This window comes from Carettochelys insculpta, chromosome 22 (assembly GCF_033958435.1).
Source record: "Carettochelys insculpta isolate YL-2023 chromosome 22, ASM3395843v1, whole genome shotgun sequence".
Classification (NCBI taxonomy): domain Eukaryota; kingdom Metazoa; phylum Chordata; order Testudines; family Carettochelyidae; genus Carettochelys; species Carettochelys insculpta.
In genome coordinates, this window is record NC_134158.1 from 3,307,129 (window position 1) to 3,330,960 (window position 23,832).

General features: G+C 61.3%; 1 protein-coding gene across 1 annotated transcript; it reads left to right on the forward strand.

Annotated features, from left to right (window-relative positions):
* The first annotated feature begins 962 nt into the window (after positions 1–962).
* LOC142024753 (uncharacterized) lies at positions 963–23,390 on the forward strand. Its single transcript, XM_075016945.1, has 5 exons — positions 963–1,073; positions 4,860–4,971; positions 8,595–8,669; positions 9,074–9,310; positions 13,630–23,390. The coding sequence occupies exons 2-5, from the start codon at positions 4,938–4,940 to the stop codon at positions 15,786–15,788; spliced, it is 2,505 nt and encodes an 834-aa protein (XP_074873046.1). The 5' UTR covers positions 963–1,073; positions 4,860–4,937; the 3' UTR covers positions 15,789–23,390.
* Positions 23,391–23,832: the final 442 nt, after the last annotated feature.

A 23,832-nucleotide genomic window follows, 5' to 3' on the forward strand; every position in this document is an offset into this window, starting at 1 on the left:
CCTTACGTGAGCCGGAGGTCGCTGGTTTTTAGCTCTTGTGGGAGAGGCTCATGGCTACAGCCCGAAGGCGTTGGGCTCAGCCCCCCGCCGCCTCATTGGCTTGAGGAGTGAGGCTGAGCGGCTGGGAGGACTCAGCCCCTCAGGGTTAGGTGTGTGGGGCTGTAATGGTCTGGACCAGTTCCATAGCTGGGGCTTTCTCTTACATATGCCTCTACTTCACCCGCTCCCTCCCCGAGGGCAAAGTGTCTCCATTTTTCTCACTTGCTTGTAGACCGGTGGTCCCCACTCCGGGGCCAGAGAATCACAGACCCCCCAGGGCAGGAAGGGACCTCAGGAGGTGACTGAGTCCAGCCCCCTGCCCAAAGCAGGACCAACCCCCATCGTCACCCCAGCCAGGACCCTGCCAAGCCAGGACTTAAAAACCTCCAGGGCTGGAGACTCCACCACCTCGCTGGGTAACACAACCCAGAGCTTCACCACCCGCCTGGGGAAGAGTTTTTCCTGATACCAGCTACACCTCCCCCAGTAATTTCAGCTCCTTGTTGTGCCGTCTGACACCCCCGAGAACAGCCCCGCAACCTCTCCGGAGCCCCGCTGCAGGCACCTGGAGGCTGCTACCGCCGGGGTTTTGCAGGGGTCTGCGGGGGGAGATCAAATGACCCTGGGGAGTCAGAAGTGGGTGAATGGGGAGCGCCGCTGACTGACGGGCCGGCCGGCCGCGCCTCCGGGGGTTTCCTTCCCCGGCCGGCCAGCCGAGGCGGGGGCCAGCCCTGGCGCGCAGGGGGGCGCCGTGGGGCCCGCAGGAGGGAAGCGCGGGGAGCCGCGGCTCCGGGCCGGGCCAGGGCTCTGCGGCTGCCCGGCGGGCGCCCCACGGCTCGGGGGGGGCCGGATCCCGGCGGCGGCGGGCGCCAGCAGAGGGCCCTGCAGGCGGCTCGGCTCGGCTCGGCTCGGCTCGGCCGCGCCCTGCGCATATCCGGGGTTGCACTTCCCAGGTCGCTGGGGGGCCGGCGGCCGCTTCCCCGCACGGCGAGCCGGGCTGCGCCCCGGGCCGGATCCGACCCTCCGCGCCGCAGGTGAGGGGGTCCCGGGGGGCAGGGGCCCTGCGCCCCCCGGCGGTGTCAATGGGGGGCGGGAGAGGAGCAGCCCCACCCCCCCGGCCCGCACTGCTGGGGGCCCCGAGCGGGGGGGGTGACAATGGGGGGGTGGGTCCCACGGGGGGGCCGGGTCGGTGACCCGCTTTTCCCGGCGCCCTGGGGCCCCGCCAGCCGGGTGGGGGGCGCGGGGGCGGGGCGACATTCGGGGGGGAGCCGAGCGCGGGGCGGGGGGCGCCGGAGCCCCCCGGACCCTCCGGTCTCTGCCAGGCCCGGTGGAGGGGCCGCCCCGCTCGCTGCGCTGCGCTGCAGGCGGTGGCGATCCGGGGCGGGGTTCGGAGCCAGCGCCCCGCCTGGGGCAGCCCGCGCCCCCTGCCCCGAGCCCCAGCGCCTTAGGGGCGTGCTCAGCTTCTCCCGTGGGGGACCCCTCAGTGGGTCAGTCCCCCCACTCCTCTGTGCGGGGAATCCACGCGGATTCGCCCCCCCGGGGGTCCAGCCCCCCAACCCGCTGCACCCCACCAGCTCCGCTCTTGAGGCCGGATGGGCGGGCGGGCGGGCGCCCGGAGGGGGCTGTCCTGCTTGCAGCCACCCCAGAGCCGGGAGACAGTCTGGCTGGTCACCCAAGGCCACCCTGGGACCCCCCAGGCCAGTGGGGAGAGCGGAGCAGGCCACGCTCCCAGCCCTGTGTCCTCCAGACTGGGCCTGGGGGTGGGGGGCAGCAGGTCCCCGTGTGCAGCCCAGCGGGGTTTGCCGCTGTCTGCTCACAGTGCCCAGGCCGCGGGTCGGCATTGACATGACGGCGCAGGCCACGGCGACCCCGACTCGCTCACCCCTTCCCTGAGAGCAAACTTCGTCCCCTCCCGCCCCAGGAGCGATGCACGGCCAGCGGGAAACGGACTCACCGCAATCTCGCCACACGCCCCCCTCACCCGCCGTCCATCCCTTCCCTAATGGCCAGTTCCCCAGTGTGGGGCAATGCACGTCCCCCTCACCCGCCGTCCATCCCTTCCCGAGCGGCCGGTTACCCAGTGTGGGGCAATGCACGTCCCCCTCACCCGCCGTCCATCCCTTCCCTAACGGCCGGTTCCCCAGTGTGGGGCAATGCACGTCCCCCTCACCCGCCGTCCATCCCTTCCCTAGCGGCCGGTTCCCCAGTGTGGGGCAATGCACGTCCCCATCACCCGCCGTTCGTCCCTTCCCTAACGGCCGGTTCCCCAGTGCGGGGCAATGCACGCCCCCCTCACCCACCGTCCGTCCCTTCCCTAATGGCCGGTTCCCCAGTGTGGGGCAATGCACGTCCCCCTCACCCGCCGTCCATCCCTTCCCTAGCGGCCGGTTCCCCAGTGTGGGGCAATTCACGTCCCCATCACCCACCGTCCATCCCTTCCCTAGCGGCCGGTTCCCCAGTGTGGGGCAATGCACGTCCCCCTCACCCGCCATCCATCCCTTCCCTAACGGCCGGTTCCCCAGTGTGGGGCAATGCACGTCCCCCTCACCCGCCATCCATCCCTTCCCTAACGGCCGGTTCCCCAGTGTGGGGCAATGCACGTCCCCCTCACCCGCCGTCCATCCCTTCCTTAACGGCCGGTTCCCCAGTGTGGGGCAATGCACGTCCCCCTCACCCGCCGTCCATCCCTTCCCTAACGGCCGGTTCCCCAGTGTGGGGCAATGCACGTCCCCATCACCCGCCGTCCATCCCTTCCCTAACGGCCGGTGCCCCAGTGTGGGGCAATGCACGTCCCCCTCACCCACCATCCATCCCTTCCCTAGCGGCCGGTTCCCCAGTGTGGGGCAATGCACGTCCCCATCACCCACCGTCCATCCCTTCCCTAACGGCCGGTTCCCCAGTGTGGGGCAATGCACGTCCCCATCACCCGCCGTTCGTCCCTTCCCTAACGGCCGGTTCCCCAGTGCGGGGCAGTGCACGCCCCCCTCACCCACCGTCCGTCCCTTCCCTAATGGCCGGTTCCCCAGTGTGGGGCAATGCACGTCCCCCTCACCCGCCGTCCATCCCTTCCCTAGCGGCCGGTTCCCCAGTGTGGGGCAATTCATGTCCCCATCACCCACCGTCCATCCCTTCCCTAGCGGCCGGTTCCCCAGTGTGGGGCAATGCACGTCCCCCTCACCCGCCATCCATCCCTTCCCTAACGGCCGGTTCCCCAGTGTGGGGCAATGCACGTCCCCCTCACCCGCCATCCATCCCTTCCCTAGCGGCCGGTTCCCCAGTGTGGGGCAATGCATGTCCCCCTCACCCGCCGTCCATCCCTTCCCTAACGGCCGGTTCCCCAGTATGGGGCAATGCACGTCCCCATCACCCGCCGTCCATCCCTTCCCTAACGGCCGGTGCCCCAGTGTGGGGCAATGCACGTCCCCATCACCCGCCGTCCATCCCTTCCCTAGCGGCCGGTTCCCCAGTGTGGGGCAATGCACGTCCCCATCACCCACCGTCCATCCCTTCCCTAGCGGCCGGTTCCCCAGTGTGGGGCAATGCACGTCCCCATCACCCACCATCCATCCCTTCCCTAGCGGCCGGTTCCCCAGTGTGGGGCAATGCACGTCCCCCTCACCCACCATCCATCCCTTCCCTAGCGGCCGGTTCCCCAGTGTGGGGCAATGCACGTCCCCCTCACCCACCATCCATCCCTTCCCTAGCGGCCGGTTCCCCAGTGTGGGGCAATGCACGTCCCCATCACCCGCCGTCCATCCTTTCCCTAACGGCCAGTTCCCCCAGTGTGGGGCAATGTACGTCCCCATCACCCGCCCTCCATCCCTTCCCTAGCGGCCGGTTTCCCAGTGTGGGGCAATGCACGTCTCCATCACCCACCGTCCATCCCTTCTTTAACGGCCGGTTCCCCCAGTGTGGGGCAATGCATGTCCCCATCACCCACCGTCCATCCCTTCTTTAACGGCCGGTTCCCCCAGTGTGGGGCAGTGCACGTCCCCATCACCCAACATCCATCCCTTCCCTAACGGCCGTTTCCCCAGTGTGGGGCAATGCACGTCCCCATCACCCGCCCTCCATCCCTTCCCTAGCGGCCGGTTTCCCAGTGTGGGGCAATGCACGTCCCCATCACCCACCGTCCATCCTTTCCCTAACGGCCGGTTTCCCAGTGTGGGACAATGCATGTCCCCATCACCCACCGTCCATCCCTTCTTTAACGGCCGGTTCCCCCAGTGTGGGGCAATGCACGTCCCCCTCACCCGCCGTCCATCTCTTCCCTAACGGCTGGTTCCCCAGTGTGGGGCAATGCAAGTCCCCATCACCCGCCGTCCATCTCTTCCCTAGCGGCCAGTTCCCCCAGTGTGGGGCAATGCATGTCCCCATCACCCACCGTCCATCCTTTCCCTAACGGCCGGTTCCCCCAGTGTGGGGCAATGCACGTCCCCATCACCCGCCATCCATCCTTTCCCTAACGGCCGGTTCCCCAGTGTGGGGCAATGCAAGTCCCCATCACCCGCCATCCATCCCTTCCCTAACGGCTTGTTACCCTGTGTGGGGCAATGCACGTCCCCATCACCCGCCCTCCATCCCTTCCCTAACGGCCAGTTCCCCAGTGTGGGGCAATGCACGTCCCCATCACCCACCCTCCATCCCTTCCCTAACGGCCAGTTCCCCAGTGTGGGGCAATGCAGATCCAGGGGCAGGGTCAGCCGCTTGGCAGGAATGAGTGGGTGTGATCACAACCATGTCCCTGTGGGGGGGCTGCGCAGCAGAGGGGCACGGCTGGGGGAAAAGTTTCTAACTCCGTTGGTGTCTGGCTGTTCCAGGAGCTGGAGGCCTTGGAGGAGGCGAGTGCGTCTTTCATCCCAGTGCCTGGCTCGTGCAGGGCCCTCTGCAGCGGCACCATGCAGGAGAACTACGAGAACGTGATCTCGCTGGGTAAGGACCTTTATGCGCCGCTTTGCGGGAGTGCCTGAGTCGGCTTCTGCTCTGAGCCCTTCCCGGTCCCTGGCTCAGCCGCATCGGCGCCAGGACCAGTGTGAGGAGAAGGTTCCTTCTGCTTGACAGGGGTGTGGGGAGCAAGACGGGAGGAGTCATTCTTCCGCTGTGCTCTGCACTCATTCGGCCTCACCTGGAATCTTGTGTCCAGTTCTGGACTCCACATTTCAAGAAAGTCGTGGAGAAATTGGAGAAGGTCCAGACAAGAGCAACGCGGATGCTGGAAGGTCCAGAGAACACAAGCTCTGGGGGAGGCTGACAGAACTAGGCGCGCGTAGTTTAGAAAAGAGAAGCCTGAGAGGGGACATGACAGCGGTTTTCAAATACCTCAAAGGGGGTTAGAAGGAGGAGGGAGAAAGTTGTTCTCTGGCCTCTGAGGACGGGACAAGGAGCAAGGGGCTGAAACTGCAGCTCGGGAGGTTTGGTTTGGACAATAGGAAAAAATTCCTACCTGTCAGGGTGGTTGAACACTGGAATAAATAAATTGCCGGGGGAGCTGGTGGAACCTCCATCCCTGGAGATTTTTAAGAGCAGGTTGAATAAGCGTGTGTCAGGGACGGTCCAGACGGTGCCTGGTCCTGCCATGAGGGCAGGGGGCTGAACTCGATGAGCTCTCAAGGTCCCTTCCAGTCCTCGTGTTCTGTGGTTATCACAAGGGGAAACTGAGGCACCAGGCTGTAAGGCAGTTTACAGGGGTCACGGGCAGAGCTGGGAACGAACCCCTGCTCCCCCGAATCACAGACAAACACCTTTAAACACAAGGCAGGCCTGTCTCTGCATCTGCCCTGTCGAATCGTTCACCCTCTGGGGCTGTGTCTACACCTGCATTTCTCTTTCGAAAGAGGCAAGCAGATGAGGGCCATCAAAAACGCAAACGAGGTGCAGCTTTACATACCCGGCGCCTCGTTTGCACCCGCTTTCGAAAGAGGCAAAGCGGTGCCGACGCGGCTCCTTCGAAAGCAGGCCCCGTCTCCCGAGAGCCCTTCCTCCCATCGGCAAAGGGCTCGGTTTTGGCGGGCGCTTCCGGAGACGGATTCCTTGCCTGTTCTGCGCGCCCCAGCTCAGCCCAGCTCAGCTCCCATGATGTTACCTGCACGAGGCAGTTCAGAGACCCCCTGTGTGCCAGGGTCGCAGGGGGTGCACAGTTTGAAGGCTTCTCTTCCCGGCTCCCTGCTGCAGCATCTCCAGCTCCCTCCCTCCTCCTCCTCCTCTCTGGCGGCCAGAGGGACTCCCGCTCTGGTGTCCTGCCCCCCCGTGCTCTAGCCCAGCCACAGCCCCGCGCAGAGGAAGCTCGAGAGCGAGCAGCTGCTGACTGGGAGGCCGAGAGCCGGGCCTGGCTGCAGTCAGATGCTGAGCTGCACGCCGCCTTAGCGAACGTAATCACAGCCGCTGGATGGCGGCGCGCGCCTAGCTCTGGTCCTGGCGAGGGCGTAGCAGGCAGCCTGCGTGTTTCGGGCTCCCTGCGGCCCTAAGGAACCGAAGCCTTGTTTATCGGAATGCGTGTGAGTGAACGGGGGCCGTGGGAATAGCTCAGTGGCTTTGCGAACCCCGGGCTGTGAGCTTGTGATGGACTGGGGTGAGTGCGTGTGTGAGACTCAGGCTGGATGTGGGAGACAAGCAGAGCAGCTCCCAGCAGCTAAGGATGACCCTGGGGCTATAACCCAGGCTGGCAGGTAACACCTCAGCCCTGAACAAAGAGGAGGGAGGAGCCGAGCTGGTTTTTGAATCGGGGGCGGCAGTGAGAGGCTAGGGGGAGAGGGAGCTGGAAGGCAGCCAGCTTGAGGAGGGGGAAAGCTACACCCCAGAGGGGCACCCCTCGGGCTCCTCTCCCCAGGACGTGTTGGAATGACTGTCTCTGGCTGCTGCACTGACACCTCTGTGAGAAACTGGGCCGCTGTCGCCTCATAAACTTCCTGTTCTACCTGCTGAGTGAGAGTCACTCCTGCCAGCGGATGGGGTGCAGTGCATGGGGACCCCTGAACCCCATCACAGAGCTCACCCTTGAGGGGGCCCTTGCCGGGGCTGGGGCAGGTTAGCTTTCATGCAGGAGGGAATTGCTCCTAGCCCATTGGCTTTGTGACCCCAGGGCTGTGAGCTCACCCTTGAGGGGCTTTTCAAGGGCCTGGGGCAAGTTAGATGTAACACAGATCTGTTATGGATGGTGCTTGGCCCTGCCCTGAGCACAGGGGCTGGACTCAGCGACCTCTCGAGTCCCTTCCAGTTCTAGGCCATGAGATAGGTATCCTGGGGCTCTGCAGCACAGTTCAGCCCCAAGGGGGATTGAACGCTACATCCGCACCAAGTAATGGGCGATTGGCGTGTACACCAGTAACTGAGAGTAAGAAACCTTTTGAGGCTGTTATCCCCAAAAACAAGCAGTACAAAGCCAGGAGGTTCGTGAACGGTTGGCCAGAAACCCAGCACTCACCGGGAGGTACAGGAATGCACAGCTGGCTTATCCCAAACAACCTTAACTCTGCCCTTCAGCACCTGTGCGATTAATCCAGTTTCGTGTTTGTGAGCACTCGCACACTCTTTAAAGTGGTGCCACCTGCGACCGGTGCCCTGCCGGAGGAGGGATGAGTAAAGGCCCCTTCAGAGGTGGTTGTATTTCCCAGCAAACCACCGTCTGTGCTGACCCAGAGCTGAGGCAGTCTGTTCTGGGAATGTGGTTAACCTGACGCTGTCTTTCAGCGTTTAGAGGTAGGTGGTATCACCCTGCACCTCTGTAAAATCACCAGCTTAATGCTCAGCCCCTACATCCTTGTTTCAGCCCCTAGGTGAGGCCAGGGGTTAAGTACGTGTCTGGTTCTCTGAACACATAAGGGCCTGCCGAAGTCCTGCTTGTGCACTTACGGTCCAGCCCCTGCTCCAGGGCCTTGCTGAGCTGGGTGCTAAAAGCCGCGGTCTCCCGGCTCTGGGACAGCCCCCTGAAGCCGGACACCTCAGGGGTGTCGCTGGCTATGCTGGCGGAACGGACATTTGGGTTAACCGATTGGGGAAGGGCGTGGCCCAGCCCAGAGTGGCCCTGGCGGTGCCACCGATCTGATTGATGGCAGTTCGGCAGGCAGAGGGTGTAGCGTGAGAGCCACCGAGCGACCCATCCGAGCAGGGGGTATTGGTGTGTCTCAGTGCCTGGCTCTTTTCCATGGGAGCACTCAAAGCACTGCCAGCGGCAACCCCAGGGAGAAGGTCTCCGGCCTGTGTGGAGCAGGAAGTCAGACTTGATGGCAGAGGAGGGAAAAGTGCCCAGAAAGTTACTTGAGTAAAATACAGCTTGGGGGGTGGGGGGTACTTAAGAACAAGTCACCAGTTTCCTTCTGGAAAACTACTTGAGTAAAAGTATGCGTGAACACACACACCACATCTCAGTTGTACTCAGGTAACTTCTGGGGTACTTTTCCTACCTCTGCTCAATGGTCATAAAGGCCTTGCCTGGCCTTGGAATCATTACACCCTAGTCTAATCCCACCACCTTCGTCTGTGCCCCCTCTGGACCTGGGTTTGGGTTTTCTCCCTCATCTCGAAGCCGCTAATGCCCGTCCGATCCCCATTTCCCCTAGCGGAGGAGATCGCAATCAGCTGGCCCCGGATCACCGCCTTCGCCGAGTCGCACCGGAGGAGAGGACTGGTCTCCGGTAAGTGGCTGGGGGTGGGGAAGCAACACCCCAAAGCAGCTCCTCGGGGTAAATCAAGGGGCTCTGGCTGGAGCCTCCCCCCCGATTTCGCACCAGGCATCAGCCCCGGCGACCCCACTGTGCAGAGGTACTGCAGGGTGTGCAGGGGGGCTCTGTAGCTCTGTAGCTGGCCCCACACCTAGGGTCCCAGCAGCTGCCCTGACCTGGGGGCCTGGATGGGGAGAGGTGAGGGGGCTCTGTAGCTGGCCCCACACCTAGGGTCCCAGCAGCTGTCCTGCCCCCGGGGCCTGGCTGGGGAGAGGTGAGGGGCTGTGTGCCACTCCCATGTGCCGCACAGACCCCTCCAGGCGGCCGGCCCCGGCCCCCACATCAGAGCCGCAGGCTGACCGCCCGCTCCCTTGCAGGCTTCGAGATGGAGTCGGAGCCGGGCCAGCTGGAGCCAGCGCAGGTCCAGAACTCGGCTGCGGCCGGCCCCAGCGAGGGCGGGATGACCCCGGACCTGCGCCGGCAGCTGGGCCTCATCCTGCAGACCGCCGGCCGGAGCCAGGTGGAGAAGATGCTGCGGGAGCTGGTGCGGGAGCAGAGCCAGGAGACCAAGCGCAAGGGCCGCAGGAAGGCCACGATGAGCGCCAAGGAGGGGGGTCAGTGGCCCGGGGGAGGTGTGGGGAGAATTAGCGGATGGGAGGGAGGTGCTCGGGCGGGGGAGCCGCCAGGCTGGGTGTGGGCATTGCGCATATGGGCCGTTGGAGAAGATGAGAGAGGGCTACCGCAAGGGGGAGAGCAAGGACCTGGGTCCAGGCCCTGTTCCTCCAGCATTAAATCTGTGATTGGTAGTGAAGTCCCTCCTTTGGCTTCAGTGGGGCTGGGCTAATTCACGCCGGCGGGGGGGTCTGGCCAGAGCTTTGTCCCCCTCCGTACGATCGCTGTACAGCTAAAGTCAGAGGAACTTGGAAACTGGTAGGCAAATGGGGAAAGCCAGGTTGCTGAACTCCGCAGGCCCTAGGATGAACCCACGTGGCTAAAATGAAGTCATGGCTGAAGAGGCAAGTTGCAGTGGCTAATCGAAAGGGGGCAGGGAGAGCTCAGTGGCTTGAGCATCGGCCCAGGGTTGTGAGTTCAGCTCAGCTCAGCCCAGGGTTGTGAGTTCAGCTCAGCCCAGGGTTGTGAGTTCAGCTCAGCCCAGGGTTGTGAGTTCAGCTCAGCCCAGCCCAGGGTTGTGAGTTCAGCTCAGCCCAGGGTTGTGAGTTCAGCTCAGCTCAGCCCAGCGTTGTGAGTTCAGCTCAGCCCAGCCTTGTGAGTTCAGCTCAGCTCAGCCCAGCGTTGTGAGTTCAGCTCAGCCCAGCCCAGGGTTGTGAGTTCAGCTCAGCTCAGCCCAGCGTTGTGAGTTCAGCTCAGCCCAGCGTTGTGAGTTCAGCTCAGCTCAGCCCAGCGTTGTGAGTTCAGCTCAGCCCAGGGTTGTGAGTTCAGCTCAGCCCAGCCCAGGGTTGTGAGTTCAGCTCAGCCCAGCCCAGGGTTGTGAGTTCAGCTCAGCTCGGCCTAGGGTTGTGAGTTCAGCTCAGCCCAGCCCAGCGTTGTGAGTTCAGCTCAGCCCAGGGTTGTAAGTTCAGCTCAGCTCAGCCCAGGGTTGTGAGTTCAGCTCAGCCCAGCGTTGTGAGTTCGGCTCAGCTCAGCCCAGGGTTGTGAGTTCAGCTCAGCCCAGGGTTGTGAGTTCAGCTCAGCCCAGCGTTGTGAGTTCAGCTCAGCCCAGCGTTGTGAGTTCGGCTCAGCTCAGCCCAGGGTTGTGAGTTCAGCTCAGCCCAGGGTTGTGAGTTCAGCTCAGCCCAGGGTTGTGAGCTCAGCTCAGCCCAGGGTTGCGAGTTCAGCTCAGCCCAGCCCAGGGTTGTGAGCTCAGCCCAGCCCAGCGTTGTGAGTTCAGCTCAGCTCAGCCCAGGGTTGTGAGCTCAGCCCAGCCCAGCGTTGTGAGTTCAGCTCAGCCCAGCCCAGGGTTGTGAGCTCAGCCCAGCCCAGCGTTGTGAGTTCAGCTCAGCCCAGGGTTGCGAGTTCAGCTCAGCCCAGGGTTGTGAGTTCAGCTCAGCTCAGCCCAGCGTTGTGAGTTCAGCTCAGCCCAGGGTTGTAAGTTCAGCTCAGCCCAGCCCAGGGTTGTGAGTTCAGCTCAGCTCAGCCCAGCGTTGTGAGTTCAGCTCAGCCCAGGGTTGTAAGTTCAGCTCAGCCCAGCCCAGCGTTGTGAGTTCAGCTCAGCCCAGGGTTGTAAGTTCAGCTCAGCTCAGCCCAGGGTTGTGAGTTCAGCTCAGCCCAGCGTTGTGAGTTCGGCTCAGCTCAGCCCAGGGTTGTGAGTTCAGCTCAGCCCAGCGTTGTGAGTTCAGCTCAGCCCAGCGTTGTGAGTTCGGCTCAGCTCAGCCCAGGGTTGTGAGTTCAGCTCAGCCCAGGGTTGTGAGCTCAGCTCAGCCCAGGGTTGCGAGTTCAGCTCAGCCCAGCCCAGGGTTGTGAGCTCAGCCCAGCCCAGCGTTGTGAGTTCAGCTCAGCTCAGCCCAGGGTTGTGAGCTCAGCCCAGCCCAGCGTTGTGAGTTCAGCTCAGCCCAGCCCAGGGTTGTGAGCTCAGCCCAGCCCAGCGTTGTGAGTTCAGCTCAGCCCAGGGTTGCGAGTTCAGCTCAGCCCAGGGTTGTGAGTTCAGCTCAGCCCAGCCCAGGGTTGTGAGCTCAGCTCAGCCCAGGGTTGCGAGTTCAGCCCTTCGGGGGCCGTCGGGAGCGAATGGACCAAAAAACCGTACCTGTCAGGGTGGTGAAAGGCCGTGCTGCAAGGGCAGGGGAGAGGACTCGGTGACCTCTGAAGGTCCCTTGCAGCTCTGTGAGACAGGTGTGTCTCCGGCGCAGACAAGGAAGGGCGCCTATGTCAATAGCCCTTTGAAATGGGGGCCGTGTAGGCAGGGAACAGCGCCTGTTTGGAAATAAGCCGCAGTGCATCCAGTGGTGCTGTTTCAGTGCAGGCTCCGTAAGTGGAGACGCGCCATTTCGAAACGCCTTTTGTGGGCAGCAGTGTCCCTCCGAAATCAGCTCTTGCAGCACAGCTTGTTTCACAACGAGGCGGCTGTGTGGACACACCGTTCCGGGGCCTGTTTTGGTTTCATATAAACGGATTCTGGATCAGTGGAAGTTTTGCCCCCTGCCCTCTGGGGGCGTCGCACCGGTTTAACGAAATAGGTTTAAATTTGCACTGTAAGCTAGATCTGTGGAACTCTCGCCTCACCTGGTCCATGTGCATTGAAGTCGGACCCGTTACAGTGTGCGGGGGCCGAGGCGGGTCGTGTAGGGCGCCGAGGCCACCGGGTCCGAGTGCCACAAACCAGCCATGGTGAGGAAGGGCAGGAGGGAGGAGGCCGAGGATCAGAAGGGCTGGGAGCGAGTGAGGGGGGATTTGAGGGGAGGGCAGGGGAACAAGGGGGGTTTGAAGAGAGTTGATAAGAGAGTGCAGGGGAGCTGCGAGGGGCCGGAACAGAGGGGGGGATTGTTGATTAACAGAGTGCCCGGATGGATGTTGGAGAAGACGTGGGAAGGAAGGAGCTGGTGGCTTTGATGGGATTCAGTTACGTTAATCAGCTATGCTAATCAGTTCATTACACCATCTGCATGACGCCTCCCAGCTTAGCGGGGTGCGCCAGGCAGCGCTTCCGAGTTGGGAGCCAGGAGCCCTGGGTGCCGGCTGCAGAGTTGTCCTGTCCCTAGGAGGTGGCCCCAGGGCAGCTGCCCTGCCTTGTCCTATCGACAGGAGGGGCAGGATTACCTGGGCAGGTGGCGGGGGCTGCAGCCTACTCCCATCACCGTACATTGGCCAAACCTCTTGCCGACGTCTCTCAGAAGCAAACGTTTGCAATAAAAGTGAAGAGCCGATACTCGGAACTTCAGCTACAGGCGTGCAAAGACCATGGTCCTAGCCAGCAAATTGTAAGCATCCCACAGACCAGTCTTGGGACAAAGCTTCCAGCTGACCCCCGGAGTACCCCGGTTGTTCTCCTTCAGTCTCCGTAGGTCTTCTCCGCCTGGTCCGAGGTCTTCCTCCTTTGTGTTTGCCTTTCCTTTCCTTCCTTCTTTCCATTTTGTCCCAAGACAGAGTGAAGCGGAGGAGACGTGTAAGTCAACAGGCCAGTGGTTCTCAGCTGGTGTGCCCTGCCTTGAGAACCATCCAGGGGTGCCAGGAAATGTCATCAATTTCCCCTTGCTGTGCAGAGCCACCCGGAAGGGGGAGGGGGACACACCGATGAGCCTGTGCCGACTGGGGCTGAAGCAGCAAGGCTGCCCGAGTCCCAGCCAGTGCAGGCTTTGCCAGTTTCCCCCCTGTGGTGGCTCTTTGGGGAGCCACCGTTAGGGGAAATGCCGACCCCAGCAAGCAGCTGAAATGCAGCTTCCCAGCCCCCAAGAGCTGGCGGGGAGCCCGCCCCCAGTCCCTGCTGTGGCACAGGGGAGAGAGGGCAGGAGCTTGTTGGAGCTGGGACACGGTTTACGTGCCGCGTCCTGGCTCCAGCGGGGAGGGGGCGGCTTTCGGGGTGACTCGTTTACTCTGCATCCCTAGCAGGGCGTTGAGCAGATTCTGCAAGTGTGCCTGCGCTCACTGTCTGAGACGGTGTGTTCGGGGGCGGACCGAAACCACTGACCCTTGTTTAGCTTGCTGCACGCCCGGCCACGTTGCAAGCCTCGCCAGTAAGACTGTCACCCTAGCATGTGTGGCGTCCGTGAGCTGAGGGAAGTGGGTGTGACGGGGGCCTGTTTGTCTCTCTCAGATGTGGCGGGTTACTGGAAATGGTGGGAACCACTGCCTGCCGTAGACATGTGGCGCACTTGGTGCCCGAGTTGTTGTCAATGTAGAACAGGCTGCAAGAGCAACCTCCGTGCTCGCGGTTTCAGCCTGGCCCCTTAGCTGATGCCCTTCCCGGGTGCAGGGAGTGACTTGTGTCTGGCTTCTCCGGCAGGGGACGGGGCGGCGAGTGAGAATGAGGAGAGCCCCCCGCAGGCAGGCCCTGAGAAGGCGGAGTCGCCCGAGGAGGTCCCGGGTGAAACGGAGGGCCCCGACCAGGGCAAAGCCAGCGGGAGCCAGTGCCGGTCGGAGGGGCAGCCCCCGGAGCAGAAGAGCCCCGCCGGGGGGAAGCCGGAGGGCAAAGCCGCCCGCCGAGCCGGGCTGAAGAAGGGGAAGGAGCCCCCTCCCTCGCAGCGGGCAGCGGGCGTCTGCACGGAGTGCGGGAAGGACTACGGCTGCAGGCAGGCGGGGCCTACGCCGGAGAAGCCGCACCAGTGCGAGGAGTGCGGGCGCTGCTTCCGCCAGCGCTCCCTCCTGGCGAAGCACCAGAAGACCCACACGGGCGAGAAGCCCCACCGCTGCGGGGACTGCGGCAAGCGCTTCAGTCGCGGCTCCAACCTGACGCAGCACCAGCGCATCCACACCGGCGAGCGCCCCTTCCCCTGCGCCGACTGCGGCAAGCGCTTCCTCCAGAAGTCAGACCTGGAGCGCCACCAGCGCGTCCACACCGGTGAGCGGCCCTACACTTGCCCCGACTGCGGCAAAAGCTTCAGCGTCAGCTCCCACCTGGACCGGCACCGGCGCACCCACGCTGGGGAGCAGCGGCGCCACCAGGGAGGCAAGGCTGGCGGTGGGGCGGGCCGGCACCGGTCCTGCCAGGCGGCAGCGGCGGCGGCGGAGGAGGAGGAGCCGGTGGCTGCCCACCAGTGTCCCGAGTGCGGGAAGTGCTTTGCCCAGCGGGCCTCGCTCTCCAAGCACCGCAAGACCCACAGCGGCGAGCGGCCCTACCAGTGCGGCGACTGCGGCAAGCGCTTCAGCCGCAGCTCCAACCTGACGCAGCACCAGCGCATCCACACCGGCGAGCGCCCCTTCCCCTGCACTGCCTGCGGCAAGCGCTTCCTCCAGAAGTCGGACCTGGAGCGCCACCAGCGCGTCCACACCGGCGAGCGGCCCTACACCTGCCCCGACTGTGGCAAGAGCTTCAGCGTCAGCTCCCACCTGGACCGGCACCAGAAGATCCACGCGGCCGAGCAGGCCGCCTACCGCTGCCCCGAGCACCTCCAGGGCTTCCTGGCCGCCCACCGGCACGGCCAGCTCTTCAAGTGCTCTGACTGCGGGCGCTGCTTCGGCCAGAGCTCTGCGCTCCTCAAGCACCAGCGGACGCACTCCGGTGACCGGCCCCACCAGTGCACCGCCTGCGGGAAGAGCTACGCGGCCTGTGGCGCCGGCCCCAAGGCCCAGGGGGCGGCAGGGGGGAAGCCCCACAAATGCACCGACTGCGGGAAGAGCCTGGAGGACCTCTCACCTGCGGCGCCGCACCCCCGGCTGCGCGCCCAGCAGTGCATGGACTGCGGGAAGAGCCTGGCGGCTGGGAAGCCTCCGCCGCCACCGGCCGAGAAGCCGTTCAAGTGCCCGGACTGTGGGAAGGGCTTTGGGCAGCGCTCGGCCCTGGTGAAGCACCAGCGCATCCACACGGGCGAGAAGCCCTACGCCTGCTCTGACTGCGGCAAGGGCTTCATCCAGAAGTCGGACCTGACCATCCACCGGCGCATGCACACCGGCGAGAAGCCCTACCGCTGCCCCGAGTGCGGGAAGTGCTTCAGCGTCAGCTCCAACCTCATCACTCACCAGCGCACCCACCTGGGCGAGAAGCCCTACCAGTGCTCCGAGTGCGGCAAGAGCTTCATCCAGCGCTCAGAGCTCACCATCCACCAGCGCGTCCACACCGGCGAGAAGCCCTACAAGTGCCCTGAGTGCGGGAAGTGCTTCAGCCGCAGCTCCCACCTCAACCGGCACCAGCGCACCCACGCCAGCGACAAGCCCTCGCTGCTTGCTGCCGCCACCGCCAAGGGCCCAGCCGCCCCCACTGCCGCCTCCGCCGGCAACCCCCTCCCGGCCGCCTCCGCCTTCTCCTCCGCCGCCTTCCCCTCCCCTGCCCCACTCCCCGCCCTGCCCTCCTTCCCCTCCTCCCCCTCGCCCCTCTCCATCCCCACCCTCTCCAGCAACCCGCTGGACCTGCCCTGGGCCCTGTCCTTCCCGTCCCGCGCATTCCCCCACCCGTCCTTCCCCTCCCCGGCGCCATCTGGGGCCCCGGCCTCCTCGCTGATAAACTAACCACCCGCTGGCCGCTGTCTCTATGTTCCCCCTCGCTCCCTCTTGGTCCCGCCTGCCTCTCTCCTCGCTGGCCTTTCCTCCTCTAATCGCTCTTCTGGCACCCCGTAATGCCCCCTCTCCCCCTTCTGGAATCCCATGAATCTCTCCTTCCCTCCAGTTCCCGCTCGTCCCAGTTCCCCCTTGCAGCATCACCTGCATCGCCACCTCTCTTTTTCAGTTTCCGCACAAGACTGGAGGGATTTAGCATTTCCCCAAAAGCCCCAGCTCCCGGAGGCAGGGGATCTGCCATCTAGCTCGCGTTGAAAATCGCTCATCCTTGTGGCTGCAGAGAAAAGCGGGAAACGTGGTGCCTGGTGGCTTGAACACCAGAAGGCAAATAACCCAGCACAGAATGGAGTAGTTTTAAGCCCACCTCCTGAGTGCTTTGGGGCCTGGCTACTGCCTTTGGAAGGCTCTGGGCTGGTGCTCCTATGGTGGAGTTGTGGCTCCGAAGCTGGTCTTGTCTTCTTTTTTCCTTTCTCCCACCCTGGTCTTCTTTCATCCTAAGCACCGTCAACCTCCTCTCTCCTCACCATCCCGCTAGCCTGTGCCCTGGACTCTCCTGGCTCCTCCCCTTCTGTGTCCCCCGTCTCTGTACCAATGGCCCCTCTGATTCGACCGCACAACCTCCTCACGGAGCCCCAGGGAGCTGGCGTAAAAGGAATTTTCAGCGGCACAGGCCAGATATGCCGAGACCGGCGGCATCCTGCCTCGAGAGCAGCAGTCCCCGCCCAGCCGAGGTTCCGACATCCGGAGATGCCGCGGCTCAGCAAACAGAGCCTTCGCGTGGGCCGTTGCAAGCTGACCTCTTTGGACCCGTAGACTAGGGACAGGTTTTGTGGGGGGCAGAGGGGCTGAGCTTAGAGCTGGTCAGCGTTTGTCATGTGGGGAGGAGAAATGACTTCGGATGACAAAGGAAAGAAGAAATGAATTTTCCAACTTGGTGTTTTCCTCCTTTTCCTTCCCCCCCTTTTTGAACAACTCCGGTGTCCAGCCAACGTTGTCCGGCACATCACGACGTCTGTGCACATTTTAGAATTTTGAAATTCTGAAAACCGGACCTGGGGGAAAAAAAGAAGTTTTGTTTTCCTTCCGTCTCCACCCGTTTTTTCGACTGGCTCTCGTTAGGCTCGTCAGCGAGAAGTTAGGCCACAGTTATCACTCAAACGACTTTCCTGTCTTTCGGCATCAGTGTTGGCTTCCTTCTGCTCTCTGACTGCTCTTGCCAAGTCTGGCTCGACGGAGATTTTTTCATTTTTTGTACTCTTGTAAATAGGCCGGGAATAGTTTTAGACTCTGTAAATATTTTTTAAATCTATTTTCCTGTTACCCACAGAGGAAAATGCTGTGTTTTAGGCAAGAGTCAAGCCGGAGGCAATCTGGGAAGTCGGATGCTGACTTGGCCGTCCTCCTGGCACACTACTTGATACCCAAAGAGAAATTCCCCGTCAGCCCTGGACCGTTTCGGATACTGAAGAGTCAGTTTGGCCGCAGCAGCAGGTAGCTGAGGCTACTGAGAGCCTCGCTTCGGCTGGTGTGTCCAAATGTGACGTGCCTAACACCTCCCCAGGCACCTTCGTGTCTTGCCACCGCTGGCCTGTGGTCCCCACTCCCACATGGAATTTCACGTCCCACCTCCCTCGAGCGTTTGCCTCCAGCTCCCTCTTTCGGTCCCAGGGTGGGCAGGCCAGGCGTCTCCCTGGCATCGCTTTGGCTGATCGCTGGGGCTGGATCCCAGCAGGGAAGGAGTGCATGGGAAGAGCAGAAAGCACCCGCAGGGGATGAGATATACAAACCACACCATCCCCCGGCTGCTTCCCAAACAGCAGCTCTGACACGCCGGCATCCAGCAACCTGCGGACAGATGCAAGATGCTCTCTCCAGCCCTTAGCAGTCCGCTGGTCCCCAGGCAGCTTGTCCAGCCCCACAGCCTGCCCCATCCTTGCGTGGGGCATGGCAGTGTTGGCCAAGAGCAGCCACACCGAGTGTTTGTGAGCACGCCATTCACCTCATTGGAGAGCCAAGGGATGTGAGGTCAGAGCTTTTGGGGGACCAGCTTCTCCCGGTGAGACAAAGTTGTCAGCTCCCTGGAGTCCTGTGAAACTGAGCCGTGGCCAACACTACAGAATTGCTTTGGTGTAACGACGTTACTCGGGGGAAGGAGTAGCCCACACCCCGAGTGATGTGGTTATACTGCCCAATTGCTGCACTTTCAAATGAACTCGCACTGGAAATGGAGGCTTTGTCTACACCACGTGGGCTTTAGAGACGTGTCCATGTCGGCGCTACCCGCTGGATCGACGGGCAGCCATCAATCCAGCAGCAGTTGATTTATCGGGGCTAGTATAGACCCGATAAATCAACTGCTGAGCGCTCTCCCGTCAGCGCTGACACTCCGCCAGAACGAGAAGCGATGGGAAAGTATCAGCCGTCGACTCACCCCAGTGGAGAGGCTGTGGTCTAAGTACGTCAAGCTCAGCACCGTTATTCACGTAGCTGAAGTTACGTATCTTATCTTGATGGGTCCTGGTAGTTTAGACCAGTCCAAAGACGCTACCTCACCCACCTTGTCTTTCTAGCATCCTGGGACTGACGTGGCAACAACCGCCGCCGCATATCCCGTAAACTCTAGCCCAAAAGAGTGGCCTAATTTGTTGGAGGGGCTGTGCTTCTGGCCGCCCCAGCATTATCCTCGTGGTAGTAAATAAAACACTGCAGCTTCCCTTTGGCACTGATGGTCTTTGTCACTGCCCAGTGCGCCTGAGAACCAAGCAGCTTTCCTTTAGATGCCTTTGTGCGGATGTAGGGGCCAGCTCCTCGGCGTGTGTGCGTTGGTGTTGTACCATTGGCCTGAAGCGAGTGAAAGAAACAGAGGATTCTGGTCTAGAGGTTTTTATACCACTGTCTTCACCATAGTAGTATCTGAGTGCCTTCCAGTAGAGCATTAAACATCTCATATATAACAGTTTAGGTGCCAAGGTCTAACAATCCGCTCCTAAATAGAGGTTTTTAACGTTCCCTTAAAAAGGTCCAGAAATCTGCCCCGGAGCAGCTACGGGAAGAGCCAGGCTGGGGACGGCCTCTTGTGTTGTCTCGGGATGCTCCTCATCCTTTTTTGGTTGTTAACAAAAGAGAACGAGAAAGAGTTTTGGAATCTCCAAGCTCGAGCACCTCTAGGTTTGTGCTTGAAGCAGCTGTTTCTGATCGAGTGGGGTTAGGAGCTTCATTGTACAAACAACTCACTGCCCAGTGGAAAACACAATCTTCCACGGGGCGTGTGAATGGGTTGGCATCATCAGGACGGGAAACTGGGAACCGGAATGCAAGCAGCAGCTGATCCAGAGTTCTGTTAGAATATTTAGAGCTCCTTGGCCCAGGAAGTCCCTCGTTCTTAAAGAAACGGACGCTTGAGGTGGCAGAAGAAAACTTTTGTTGTTTCCGGTGTGAAGTTTGACGTGGGGCACAGGACCAGGAAGCATAAAATCCATCAGTCCTGTGAAGTGATCAAAGCTGAACATAGCTGCTGTTATATGCCGCCTTGCACCTGAGGTGTCATGAGGGCGGGATGCTTTGAAGCCCGGCACTTGGACCCGTTAAGCGGAGAGGTGGGTGGAGCAGCCGCATCTCTGGAACGATGCGCAGTATCAAGGCGGAACCGCGTCAGTAGAGGTTCAGCTTACGTAACAAGAGATTGATGTGCAGCCTGAGACTCCACCTCCCGCCACTGCGACCTACAAGACCCAACGATTCAGACTCGTGACCCGTGTTGCTCAGCAATAAGGACGAGGTGCTTTTTGGCAGGAGGCCAGCGTGTGCTGTGTTGCAGCTGGACCTGGAAAGGTCCCTCGTGGGGCGGAGCCATCGAAAGCCAGAGGAACAGCCACCCAGGAAGAATGTTGCCTTGACAAGGAGGGGAATCTGGAGGGATGGCTCCGCCAGCAGGACCCATGGGACTGTTGTGTCCGCGAGCAGAGAAACCAGTCCAGCAGTTGATCGTGATGGTGACAGATGAAGAATAACCTGCCTGTTGTAAACAGTTGTTCTGTCAACCCCCTGCCCAGGGATGCCTGGTCCGGGCTGGGCTGGTTGTGCGCCTTCGAGAAGACTTGTGAACGGTGCAAGCTGGGAGGTGAGACGCGTGTTTTCCCGCGGCACCGCTCTCACTGGGGAAGTGCGTCAGGCTGATGCTCGCAAGCACTCCTGCTCTTCAGTGAGAGCTAATCGACAGGCGGTGGGAGCACGCTCCACCCACCCAGTAAAGGGGCCGGTACAAAGGGTAGACAGGGCGTCCACGGCAATAACTTTGAGAAACCATTGGCGGCATCTCCCTAGAAAACCTGTGAGACGCACCTCTCCCTGCACAGTTTACGAGGGCAGGTCCCAGGGACCTGAGACTCTGAAAGCCGAACCTGGTCAGGAAGGCCGCTGGCCTGGGAAATCGGTACCGTCTGGCTGGGGCGCTGTGCCGGTCAGCGCTGGGGAGGGCTGGCTAGTTCACCTGAAGAGCTGGTGCCTCCCTTTAGAACGGCAGACGGTCCAGAGGCATTTCAGAGGAGAGCCAAGAAAAATCCTGAGTGGAAGACCTGTGTATGCAGCAAGGAGCAGAACGTGTGCCCTCACCGTGGACTGGCTCTGTCCACTCGGCCACTACTGACAGCAGCAGCCCCGTTGCAGGGGTGCTAAATCGGGGATCTCCTGGCGGGGAGACCAAAGATGAGCCCACCACCCAGAAGGCTTTTTGGGGGGCAGTGGGGTTACCGCTGCGATGCGATTGGCAGCGCCCGACACTGAACAGCCTCCAGTCGAAGAGGCAGCACCAAGAGTGCCAGTGGGCCTGTTTCCAGACATGCTGGCCAGAGCCTGCTCTCAAAGGTGGGGACTTAGGTCGTATGGAGGGGAGATGGGGGTGCAGTGGGGTGCTCCTTTTTTGCCGGTCCTAGAACACCACCACCACAGGGGCAGGGGCTCACGGTGGGATTGAAAAAGCCGCCTGCTTTGCGATGGTAAAAGAAAAGGCAGTGGCACCCCTACATCGTCACCCTGCGGAACTCATTCCCACTAGGTGTCACGGGGCAGCAGGGTGAGGAGGAAAGGTTGCGTCGGGAATGGGCTGCCTTCCCCAAAGGGGCTGAAGACCCTTTTGAAAGTGGCCTGGTTTCCAGAACAGTGCTGAGCCCCACCGATCTCCACCCAGCAGCCCCCCGTCGGGCGTCCGAAGTCATGCAGACGTGCAAAATCCCTTGTCACTTGCATAAAGTCAGGCTGCAGGTAGTGAGCTCTGCCGTTCCAGGAAGTTGGTGAAGAAAGCGGCCGTGTTACACGTGCTCCAGTCCCGCTGGACCCGAACCAGCCCCTCGATGGATGGCGGAACAAACTTCCCCCGTGGGCAGGGAACTCTGTAAATGCACCTGCCTTCAGAGCAGCTGCCTCTGGCCGCTGTCAGAGCATGTGACACCTCCGTAAGCAGCATCACTAGAGTTCTGTGTCCGGACCTAAACCATCCCTATTACCAAGTTCAGCCTTTCCGGCAGGCCGGGTCCGTGTAGCATTGCGGTTTCAAGGTCATACAATGAGCTCACGCGCCCATGAGCTGCCGCACCAATGGGGCTGAGTGCAACCAAACCTGGCGGTGCCACCTCAGCGATTTTCAGCAGGCGTCACGTGATGCGTGAGGTTTTCCCGGAAGTCCTAGCGCCCGGAGGCATGTGATTGGGGCAGAATCTGAGCTTGTGTTCAAAAATGGTTTCTGACCTTTGTGCTTTCAGGGAAAATCCTGAAAATGGAACCCGAGTGTGACCCTAAAGGCTCAGAAACTGGAAAGCGAATTAAAAATCCCTCATCTATTTTTTTTTAAAGAATTTCTGGGTTTTTCAGTCACTTTGATTGATTTTGGGAGCTCGACTCTTGATTGTTTAACATTTTGAGATTGGCGGCACTGTGAATGGGTCCTGGGGAAATCTGAGAGGGCCCTGGAAAAGCAGAGGGAGGGGTGACAATGGACGGACAGCGAGGAAGATTTCTGCCCCAGGACATGCCCTACGCCTGTTCTCTGGAGGGGAACAGAGAGGCCGCAGAAGCGCCGTTCCAGTTTGGGTAAGAGACTGCGAGATTGTACATGGCTTGTCATCTCCCGGGGACTCCTCCATGGAGAAGTGGGAAGATCCTGCTTCCAGATGCCAGCCCCGCAAACTCAGCCTGGGAGCTGACTGCAGAGCTGGGCTTTTTCTGTATCTTCCACATTGACACCGAGTCCAACTAGAAACTAGTTCCCCTGTGCTGCAGGATGGGGCAGGCCAGTGTGCAGGGGACTGAGCACAGGGCTGGGGCTGCCCTGGGTTCCCGTTCTCACTCAACTAGATATTGGAGTCAGGGCTGGCGTTAATCTTTGCTGCCGTCTCATGCCTCAGTTTCCCCTTCACAGAACAGGTAACAAGAGTGCTTCCCACCTGCCTTGTCTTGGTGCTGTAAGGAGCCCCCCTGCGCTTTGAGCCTGTCAATTGATATATTCCTGCTGAATCATGTTATTAGCAGAAGTGGAAAGTGGGGAAAACAGGATTCCAGGAGAGGCCCAGGACAGGAGACACACCTGGGGAATAGGCTGACGTAATAAGAAGGGGCCTGTTTAAACTCTGTCTGACCCATCTCACATGGCCCCGCGAGGTCAGCAAAATCTAACATGCCCCTGTTTCAGAAGGGAAACTGAGGCATAGAGCCGCTGCTGGGCAGACTGCAGTGCATTGCATCACACTGGCTATGCCAGCTCAGCCCAGTCAAACCACACCCCTGAACGACACAAGCTGTGCCAGTGAAAGGGCGCGCTGGCCAGGACAGCTGTGCCTACATGGGGGGTTGGCCGGCACAGCTCTGCAGGGGGGCAGTGGGATTTTGCCTCCTTCCCAACGAGCAAAGCCATGCTGGAAAAACTTGGTAGCGGAGACCTGGCCTAAGTGACTTCCCCGGGGTCACGCAGCAGGGCGGTGGCGGAGAAGGGACCTGAGCCAAAGCTTGGAGCCTCCAAAGCCAGCCATCTCATTCCCGGACCACCCCGGAGAGCAGATTTGCACCTGGAGGTTCATCGGGGCAGCATCTCTGCTGGAGGCCAAAGGACTGGCCCCGCGGGGAGTTTGACAGTGGGTGTCGCTGTTCCAAAACAAAACCCCTTTTCATTCACGCGCCAGCATCCACCTGGGAGTTAGGGTGGAGCAGTGGAACTCGGCCAGAGTGGCGCAGAGAGGCCAGGACGTGCCAGCCATGTCCACAAGGCCTTTGTACCCCGCCTAGGGGCCTTGTGTCCCTCCTGGCCAGGGAGGCAGGACCCCCTGTGTGTTCCTCTCGGGGGGCCAGAAGGGCTGATGCGCCATCATTGCTCCAGGACAGGGCTCCTAGAAGCGGTTTTGTTCGGACCGTTCCCTTGTGGATGTGCCTGGCGGCCCCTGGGAGTGTTTTTCTGAGTGGGGCGTGTCCGTTTTCGGAGCCCGTTTCCATTTTGTTATGCTTTGGTACCCTCTGTACGTAGCCTGGGCAGTGGCGTTACTGCCTGTAAATAAATAAACTTCGCCTTTTTACCTGTCTGGGCCCAACCGGGTGGCGGCTGCTTTCTCGGCACCCCTGCTCTCCGGAGAGCTGCAGGAGAGACTGAGCCAGCCCCAGCTCTGGCCGGGTAGCGTGAGCCTACGGGAATTGGCACGGACGTGATGGTAGCAATGAGAACAAACACCATAGACTCCTAGGGCTGGATGGGACCTCAGGAGATCGTCGAGTCCAGCCCCCTGCTCGGAGCAGGATCAACCCCCACTAAATCCTCCCAGCCAGGGCTTGGTCAGGCTGGGACTTGAAAACTTCTCGGGACAGAGATTCCACCAGCTCTCCCGGTAACGCATCCCAGTGCTTCACCTCCCTCCTGGGGAAATATGGGCCTAGGTGAGTCCTACCACAAATCAGGGATAGAGAAACGGAGAGTTCCTTGTCTGACGCCGCCACCTCGGTCACATTTCTCCCACCTCCC

Bases quoted from the DNA above. Each gene is read 5' to 3' on its own strand.
- LOC142024753 (XM_075016945.1), top strand. From the start codon at position 4,938: ATGCAGGAGAACTACGAGAACGTGATCTCGCTGG. The intron at 4,972-8,594 runs GTAAGGACCTTT...CATTTCCCCTAG, and splicing joins CGAGAACGTGATCTCGCTGG to CGGAGGAGATCGCAATCAGC. The intron at 8,670-9,073 runs GTAAGTGGCTGG...GCTCCCTTGCAG, and splicing joins GAGGAGAGGACTGGTCTCCG to GCTTCGAGATGGAGTCGGAG.